The sequence below is a fragment of the Penaeus japonicus genome, unplaced genomic scaffold (genome assembly GCF_977035675.1).
Source record: "Penaeus japonicus unplaced genomic scaffold, GWHDUDI00000001_assembly GWHDUDI00000041, whole genome shotgun sequence".
Classification (NCBI taxonomy): Eukaryota; Metazoa; Arthropoda; class Malacostraca; order Decapoda; family Penaeidae; genus Penaeus; species Penaeus japonicus.
In genome coordinates, this window is record NW_028234443.1 from 25140455 (window position 1) to 25150454 (window position 10000).

A 10000-nucleotide genomic window follows, 5' to 3' on the forward strand; every position below is an offset into this window, starting at 1 on the left:
CCTCTTCTGTTCATTATATTCACGCTCCTCCTCTGCTTTCCTCTCCCTTCCCCTTCCTTTGGTTTCCTTCTCATACTCCTTTTCTGCTCCTTTCACGCTCTTCCCTCTCAACGCTTTACTTTCCTTTTCTTCGTTTCCCAAAGTTGTCATTTCCTCTCCTTTCACTTCCCTCCTTCTCCTCCATTTTCTTTCCTCCCGCTCCTTAACTTGTTCATTAGCCTATGCGTCCCCTCCTCCCCCCCTCCTTGTTCCTTTCATCTCCTATTTCCTATCCCCTACCTATCCTCCTTCCCTTTCTCTTTCTCATCTACTTTTCCTCTTCCTTCCCTTCCCATCCTTTTCCTCTCCCTCATATCCCTCCCCTCTCAAATTTCCCTTCCTCTTTCCCCTGATCCCTCTTCCCCTCTAGTTTACTCTTCTTTCTCTTCTCTTTATTCCTCTTCCCCTCTTGCCACCTACCTCTGTTTCTCCTCTCCTTCCTCTCCCCCACTCACTTCTCTTCCTCTTTCCTCGTCCGCCCCTTTCCTTCCTCTTCCTGCTCTCCTATGCCCTCCCTTTCCCTTTACTCGTTTCCTATATCCCCCTTCTAACCTCTCCCACTCCCCTTCCTCTCCCCTCTCATACCCTCATCAGCCTCTTCCTCCATCCATTCCCTCCCCCCTCCCTCCTTTCCCACGCCCTCCCCTCTCCCCTTTCCCGTTGTAACTCCCCTGTGGTCCCGTTCTTCTGGTCCCTCTGCCTGCCTGGGTTTCCTGGAGGGTCGGTTAATGACCAACTCCACGGTTAAAGGGGATGTGTTTTTTCCCCTCGCCCTTACGAGGAAGAAGGTAACCAGACCAAAATTCATATCTTAGGAGAGAGAACGTGTGAGGGAGGGAGAGGGTAAGGCGGGAGGGGAGGGAAAATTGTGTCTACAGGAAGGAGGATTTTTTTTTCTTTCTCTTTCTCGGTCTGTATTTCTGTTCTCTCTGTCTCTCTTTTATTCTATTTCTTCTTTCTTATCTCATGTCATGCAATCTCATCTCATATATGTCTCTGTTTCTGTCTCTGTCTCTGTCTCTGTCTCTGTCTCTGTCTCTGTCTCTGTCTCTGTCTCTGTGTCTGTGTCTGTGTCTCTGTCTCTGTCTCTGTCTCTGTCTCTCTCTCTCTCTCTCTCTCTCTCTCTCTCTCTCTCTCTCTCTCTCTCTCTCTCTCTCTCTCTCTCTCTCTCTCTCTCTCTCTCTCTCTGTTTGCGTGTGTGTGTGTTAATAACTATCTCTACCTTAATAATAATAATTAATCATTATCTATCTACCTCGATGTGTGTGTGTGTGTGTGTATGTATGTATCTGTCTATCTTGATATATTTCTATCATATTTATACACGTGTCAGTCCATCTACGTATCAATATATCTAAGCATATAAATTGCTATCTGACGTTCTCTATACCTTTCTTTTTCTTCCTTCAAATATCAAATACTAAAGTAACACATGAGATATTGGGGAGTAAGTGAAACGCGGCGCGACATCACCGCAGATTTTATTTATTTATTATTATTTTTCCCCTCTCCATACTCTTTCACACTTTTATGCTCCATTGCCCTTCAACCATTTTCGTCCTTCTTATTTCCCTCTCTTTAAATTTCCCATTTATTACTGTAGTACGGCTTCCTTATTCTATCTCATTCCCCTACACACGACATATGAACATCACCAATATTTATTTTTGTCTATATCTATCTCGGGGACCTCTTGTTTTGATTTCCTTCTTCTTCTTCTTCTTCGTCGTCGTCGTCGTCATCTTCGTTTTCTATTTCCTCCTGATTCTTCTTATTCGCAGACTATAAAGCCCAACAAAGTGTGCATCATTTGTCCTCTTTGCGAAATGTAAACATACCTACGTTGCTCAAAGGAACCCAAAGTTTTCCCTTCAAATTAACATTTAAAAATGCAAAGGTTTTCTCTGATAGTTTCACAGAAGGTTGGTCCGTCTTCCTTTTCTCTCCGGATGGCAATATTCATAACATTTATTAGTTCTTTGCTAATGGAGTCTCTTGTTTTCTACCGATAGGTTTTATTTTTTTTTACATATTCTTATTTCTTTTGTTTTGTCTTCCTCTTCATTTTATCTCATGCATGATGTGTGTGTGTGTGTATGTGTGTGTGTGTGTGTGTGTGTGTGTGTGTGTGTGTGTGTGTGTGCGTGTGTGTGTGCGTTTGTGTGTTTGTGTCTTTTTGTGAATGTAAGAGAGAGAGAGAGAGAGAAGAAAGTGCGAAAGCAAGAGCAAGAGAAAGATTCCTACACACAACGCTTAAACGCTGCACCCACAAAGGAGCAGGACCCATCAATTTAAATTATAAAATCATAAATAGTAATAATAATGTTGATGATGTTTATGGAGATTATAATAGTTATGATAATTTTAATGATTATGATGATGATGATGACAATAGTGATATTAATAATGATAATAACAACAATAATAATAATATAAATAAGGATAACGGTTATAATAATAGTAATAATAAAGCTAAAAATAATTATTAATGATGATAATAGTAATAACAGAAGAATATTTTATAAAACGCATGTTACCACGCCCAGCTCTTTCTAACCATGCTTCATCTTCTCTTTCCAGGATTCAACCGGTCAATTCCCGGCTTCTCTCGGTTCTCCATGACTGGTCCCGAGGCAGAAGGCGTCCACAACCTCCTCATAAGGAATGTGACACTGGAGGACGACGGTGCCTACCAGTGCCAAGTGACACCGAAGGGGGACGCGTTGCCCATCCGCCACGCTGCTTCACTCACCGTCTTAAGTGAGTGCCTCGGGCCTCGTCTTGTTGGGTAATGGGGGGAGGGTGACAGGGAGATAAAGGAGGGAGGTAACAGAGGAATGAATAGAGAGAGAAAGAGAGAGAAGGTAGGAGAGATTGAAGGAAGGAGAGAGAGGGTGGGAGTGAATGAGAGAGGAAAGTAGGGAGGAAGACAGGGAGTGAGAAAGAGAGTGAAAGAGAGAGGACGAGAGAGTTTATTCTTTGTTCTTTAGTGCTTCAGTTTTTTAATTGTTTTAGCTTGAATTATTTGCGGAATGAATTGGAAAGAATTGTTTTTATTTAGACAATATGATTCATTATTTCAGTTTACAGTATTTGTTTGTAACTCCTAGATTCTCATGAATAAAGTGGAAATACAAAAGATTTTTTAAAAAGCGACAACCATAGTCATCATTACCAACATATTTATAATCTTTTAGAAGGATTCACTTTTTTTTCATTACGAGTAACAATACTGAGAATTACCAAACTATTTCAAACAAGACGAAAATACTTTGCGTGCTTGGAAATGATTTAGGACTTAGAGGCATTCCGCGAGATCCACCCAGAGGAAACGGAATAAGTAAGTACCAATCTAATTAGCCGACAGCCAGTCTGCCTTTCGACTTTCGTGCCCGCTTTGGGAGGTCGTTCAGTTGGTCAATACGTAGCTGTCTCCTTCTCTTGTGAAGACGGAATATCTCATTAACTTCAAAGGGGAAATGGAAGTCCAAGTTCGTCATTGTTTGTTTTCGTCAAATATCTTGGGCCGCGCTTCACCTTGGCCACACTTCGCTTTGGCCATAAATTCAACTAGGCCATACTCTTATAGGGGTCATACAGCCACCAGGGCCATACAGCCACCAGGGCCATACAGCCACCAGGGCCATACAGTCATCAGGGCCATGTAGCCATTATGTCCAAACGATCTTCTGGGTCACTTAGACTTAACCCAGGAAATACTTCACTTGGGTCATACATACGCCTGGGACCATATACAGCTGGGCCATACATGCACCTGGGTCCTAATATCTTTGGCCATTAGTCTGCAGATTAATCAAAGAGTAAAATATTGAAATGATAAAAAAGGTGATTTAATGAAAAAAGAAAACATAAAATAATAAAAGATATAAATTAAACTTTAAATACCTATAAAAAAAGTTGTGAAATACAGGAAGTTATGAAGATAGTTCAATGCTGCAATTTCACCCTTAATGCCCCCGGCGTGCTAAATATGATTAAGCCTCGACTTTTCCGACTGAATTTAACTAACGGAGTTAGATACAGGGTAAGCAGTCTGGCTTGTATTGTTTCATTAATCAAGATACCGCTTCATTTCAATTCCATCAATATCCTGTTTTCTCTGTGATATTAAGTTTAGAGAGATAAGCAGTGTAGATCCTCCTGACTGGATTAATCACTTGCAACTAATGGTGACAGACGGCAGCTTCCAAGAATATAAATCTGCGCCGTCTCCTTCTCGTATGTTACAATTTGTGTAGGAATGATATTTCATATATGAGGTATATCGTGATTGCTCTTGACTCACTTTCTCTCTCTCTTTCTCTCTCTCTCTCTCTCTCTCTCTCTCTCTCTCTCTCTCTCTCTCTCTCTCTCTCTCTCTCTCTCTCTCTCTCTCTCTCTCCCTCCCTCCCTCCCTCCCTCCTTGTCCCTCCCTCCCTCTCCCTCTCTCTTTCTTTCTTTTTCTATCACTTTCTGTGCGTATGTGTATGTGTGTGTGTGTGTGTGTGTGTGTGTGTATGTGTATGTGTATGTGTATGTGTGTGTGTATGTGTATGTGTATGTGTGTGTGTGTGTGTGTGTGTGTGTGTATGTGTATGTGTATGTGTATGTGTATGTGTATGTGTATGTGTATGTGTATGTGTATGTGTGTGTGTGTGTGTGTGTGTGTGTGTGTGTGTGTGTGCATGAAACCCTCACAAACTACTAACACATATGCTCTCTCTGATATCACTTCGCAGTTCCTCCATCAAGCATCGAGATTGTAGGACGTCGACGAAATGAGAGAATAACCGAACGAGCAGGGAGCTCCATCACCCTTGAATGTCTTGTCAAGGATTCTAAACCTGTTTCTCAAGTACAGTGGTTCAGAGACGGTGCTGATATCAGTCTAGGTAAGTGTTTTATATTTGCGATGAAGGTTTTGATTAATGTATTAAGTTACAATGTATAGGCTTTGTATCATTAAATTGTGTGCATTATTTTGAATAAGTAGTTTATGGTGCAAGTTTTTTTGTTTTTTTCTTGATCAAACTACCGATAAGTTGTGGTGTCCGTTTTGGAGACTATAATTGAATGGTTGGGTGACTGGAGTTTGCACTTGTGCTGAATTTGGGAGAAGTGAATTGATGATGAATAAAGTTTACTTCACTGTTATGAATCTCACTGGCACACATTTCAAGGGTAACTGTATTTTTAATCTGTGATAGCTAGATATTCTTTTTGTTTGTGTTTGCGGACCAAAAAGAAATGTAACCCTTATTCTATTTTTATTAAATGTATCCAATTTATAGCTTTGGCTCTCAACAAATACTTGCCAGTCGGTTCTGAAGCATATCTCGCATCTCTCCATCAACTCATCTGTCTATCCCCCTCCCCCTCCCCCCCAACCCCCAACCCCCTACCCCCACCCCCTTCTCACCCACCAGAATCAACCACGAGCACAGAGTCCGAATCGGAAACGAACTCCCACCTCCTGGCCATACAGTCCTCCATCTCGATCACGCTCTCGCACACCGACAACGGCAAGCGGTACGGTTGCCGAGCCATACATCCTGCCCTCGATCACACAGGCACGACCATGGAAACTGAAGTCACCCTCGACGTCCAGTGTAAGTTATGAGGTGCTTGTGTTGCATGGTAGGGTCATGAATCTGCTCACGCTCATGCAGCTCCTGGTGCATTGTATCAGATGCGCGTGTTGTGCTGTGATCGAGATTGTAGTAATGATAGTAATGATTTTATTAATGATGATGATGAATAATGATTATAAGGATAACTACGACAATAATGATGATGTTATTGACAATATTGATATCATGATAATGCTAATGGCATTATCAAAATCACGGTGATAATGACAATGATAAAATGACAATCATAATAATAATACTGATAGCAATATTATTAATCATTATAATAATACTGATAGCAATATTATTAATCATAATAATGATTAATCATGATTACAATGATTCTGATAACGAAACTGCACATCAATTTACATAACAGACGATTTCACGTTCGGTGAATCTAATGTATATCCAGGGATGCCTGGCATGTATTACGCAAGGACATTATATTTCATCCTCCCCCCTCCCCCCCTCCCCCCTTTCCCCTCTTCCGCCATACAGACGAACCCGGTTTTCCCGAGATCACCGGCTACACCGAGGGCGAGATAGTAAGGGCGGGCGACAAGAAGACGTTGACGTGTAAAGCCCGAGGTGGTAACCCTTTGCCAGAAGTCTTCTGGTACAAAAATGGCCAACAGGTCGATAAGAATTATATCAAACATCAGAGTTACGTCGTTAACGAATACGAATTCGAAGTGGACGCGACGGATAACATGGCCAAGTACGAATGCCATGTTATGAACGTGATGACGTCACAGCCTAAGAAAGCGGAGATGCATCTCAGAGTTAACTGTAAGTGTTTTATCTAATTTCAATTAATCATTTTAAACAGTCATCAATCAATGTTTGTTTGTTTTGTTTTAGTTTATTATTATCCACTTGTCAACAATTTCCTTTTATTTTTCTATTTATTTTCGTTATTATAATTTATCTCTTTCTATCTGATTTTGTTATTTCATTTATCCAAGTTTATTTTATCTTTATCTGACGTTGTTTCCTTTGTTTGGTTTCAATTATCTTTCTTTCTGTCTCTCGTCTCTTGTCGCTATCTCTTCTTTCTTTCGTTTTTTTCCTCGTTTCCTTCTTTTCTTCTTATTTTTTATAGTTATTCTGTGTTTCTAATGTGTTCTTCTTCATCATCATTTGTTACGCTTTTTCTCCTTCTTCTTTGTTTCTTAATTCTGCTCTTCCTCTTTGTCATTTTTCTTTTTTGTCTCCTTCCTCTGTCATCTGTTCGTCACCTCCGCCTTTCATTTTTCCTTTCGCCAAAGTGACCATCACAGGCCATTCTTGTAAATTCCCTACATGTGTTATGATTTTTCATCATCATCCTTCTCTTCTTTCTCTATCATCATCATCATATCCCACTATCCACCCTTTTTGCATTTTTAATCGTTATGTTTTGTCTACTTCTTCTGGAATATTCTCCTCACCTTCGTCTGTCCACACTTTCACCTTCCCTCTCGCCCCCCAGTCGCCGCGTCCAAGGTGACCATCACGGGGCCCAGCCAAGTCAAAGTCGGCGACGTCATCACCATCACCTGCATCGCCGAGAACTCCAACCCACCTTCGGACGTCAACCTCGTCGTCAACGGCCAGACGCCTCCCGGAGCGACGTCCAGGACGCAGAAGGTGCCTAACGGAGGCTGGAACACGATCACCAACCTGACTCGATATGAAGTGCGGCCCATCGACGCCGATCTGATGGTGAACTGCTTCGCGCTCAACCAGGCTCTGGGATCGACGAAGATCGACACGGAAGTCATCAGCGTTCTGCGTGAGTGGTTTGGGTTTCGACTGTGAAGTTGTTGATTAGATATGACAGTGTTCAATAACCCTCTTTCTGTCCGTGTCATTATTTTGATAGAGAGTTTTAGATTATGTCGACCGCTTTTAAATCCTTATTATCTTCCTCCTTTTCTTTAAAAGAATGATTGTCTTCTCCTCCCGTCTCTTATATGATAATTCCAAACGAAATTACCTATAATCATAAACCCCTTCTACTTATTTATATAATCATTCCCAAACGAATCGCTTTGATGTGCCAACACCTCCCCCCTCCTTCATACCCACCAGGCCCCCCTGAGACCCCCGTCATCCTGGGGTACGAGCGAGGCCAAGAACTTCGAAAGGGAAAACGCCAGCGCCTCACCTGCGTCAGTAACGGCGGCAACCCCCTTGCAACGCTCACGTGGTACAAAGGTGCCCAGAAGCTATCTTCGGAGACGCACCACGATGCCGTCACAGCCCTGGCTGAGTTGGACATCCTCCTGGACGAGTCTGACAACGGGGCTGAGTATCGCTGCGAAGCCACGAACGAAGCCACCTCGCATCCTCTCGTCAACTCGACTGTCCTGAGTGTCATGTGTGAGTAATTAGTGAATGCAATTAGCCGGTGCAATTAGTGTTTTTTTTTTTCTTATTTATGATAACGTCAATAAGTCTTTTCTATGATCAGGGATTTAGTGTTTATCAACAGTTTTCTTATTTCCGGCTACGTAATTAGTATTTAGCAATAATATTTATTTCTGTCACTGGTGATTGTCAACAGTTTTCCTGACTCCGTCTATGTCCTTTAAAAATCATTCTCTTTGATATAGATTATGTTGAGCTTCTTATGGAAGTTAGTTTTATAAAAAGTGACAGCAAACTACACATCATATTCTTTTCCATGACCATTAGTAAACAATGCATCATTCTTTTCATCCGACTACAATTGATAGGTCATTTATTGTCCCTAAAAAAATAATCATATGCAAATTTACCAATTTCTATAATCCTTAAACAGTCAGTCATTTTACAATAATGCGATTAAAACTGTCCTGACGTTCGTGTTCCTCTGAAAAGATTAAACATGAAATGCATAATAGCAACGATAAACCTTAAATGTATTTATTCTTTAGTTCTCGTTGATACATTTGAATATATGTAGTTGTGTTAAGTATATTTCATTTTTACATAATTTTATTTCACTTTCTTAATTCGATATAGACAGTTCTGTAAATTGGTTAAAAGATGAAAATGACTACAAGTGTTTTGGTGCAGAGAGACCGTTCTGTTGTTGAGTGATGAAATGAATTTGAAAATGTTTACTGGTGAAACGAGTTCCTCAAATTTTGTTTTTGCAACTGTTAAACTTCCTATAAATTTCCGTTCTGTTAAACAGAGACATGCATATATACATGCATGCACACACACACACACACACATACATACATACATACATACATACATACATACATACATACATACATACATACATACATACATGCATACATACATACATACATACATACATACATACATACTTATATAGACCGAAACGTAGATAAATGAATTAATAGATATATAGATAGATAGATAGACAAATAGATGGACAAGTTTCCTCATGGCTTTTAATCTCTTTCGATTCAGTTCCTCCTTCTGCCGAAGGTAGATAAACCCTCGACTGATTAAACGATAGGATAGATGACAAATAGATGTACAAGTGAGTTCCTCGAGGCTTTAATCTCTTTCGATATCACCTGGTGGCGAGACGGTGAAGGTCAGGGGACTACACGATGGACACGCCGGGGTCCGATGACATTTGGTGGTCCGACTCGAGTAACCAAGTATAAAGGACTGGGAGAAGGGTTCGAGGAGAGAAAATTAGTGACACGATGTGTGGGGTGTTTGGTGGCACTGTAACCAAGTGAGTAAAGGACTGGGAAGGGTTGTGAGGAGAGAGAAATTAATGTGTGTGTGTTTGTGTTTGTGTGTGTGTGTGTCTGTGTGTGTGTGTGTGTGCGTGTGTGCGTGTGCGTGTGTGTGTGTGTGTTTGTGGGTGTGTGCGTGTGTGTGTGTTTGTGTTTTTTTTTTTTTGTGTGTTTGTGTGTGTGTGTGTGTGTGTGTGTGTGATTTCCATTTATCTTTCCTGCTTCAAAAGTTGTGGTAAATAAAAGTGCAACGTTGTGGTTGTGTTCTTTTACTGTTTTTAATCATTTCAAAGGGTATTTTATTTTATGTTCAGTTTTTTTTAACGGCATTGATATGACACGTGTAGTTATTTGAGGAAAATCATAGAATTGACACACGTTCCTTCTTGTCTGAATAGCTACAGTGTGAAGGTAGAAGTAACAGCTGATGACGACGGAGCTGTCTACACCTGCCAGGCGGACAACGGGTTCGGTTCCACAACTCACGACGCTGTCACTATCTCTGTGCACTGTAAGACTTCTGTGATGTTCTGCTAAAATATGTTGTGTGAATATATAGATACCTTGATCTTTGATCTCTTTTATCTCCATATGTATCCACTCTATTTGTGTTATACCGACTTAGAACTCACTCTA

General features: G+C 40.9%; 1 protein-coding gene across 1 annotated transcript in view; it reads left to right on the forward strand.

Annotated features, from left to right (window-relative positions):
• The window catches only part of LOC122262065 (nephrin), a 50149-nt gene that overhangs the window by 25415 nt on the left and 14734 nt on the right, over window positions 1–10000 (forward strand). The window contains exons 3-12 of the mRNA XM_086534450.1: window positions 2620–2799; window positions 4779–4931; window positions 5466–5648; window positions 6171–6461; window positions 7144–7446; window positions 7746–8036; window positions 8270–8350; window positions 8661–8721; window positions 9301–9360; window positions 9763–9875. Coding sequence (XP_086390576.1) covers window positions 2620–2799; window positions 4779–4931; window positions 5466–5648; window positions 6171–6461; window positions 7144–7446; window positions 7746–8036; window positions 8270–8350; window positions 8661–8721; window positions 9301–9360; window positions 9763–9875 — 1716 coding nt within the window. The remainder of the gene's footprint in view (window positions 1–2619; window positions 2800–4778; window positions 4932–5465; window positions 5649–6170; window positions 6462–7143; window positions 7447–7745; window positions 8037–8269; window positions 8351–8660; window positions 8722–9300; window positions 9361–9762; window positions 9876–10000) is intronic.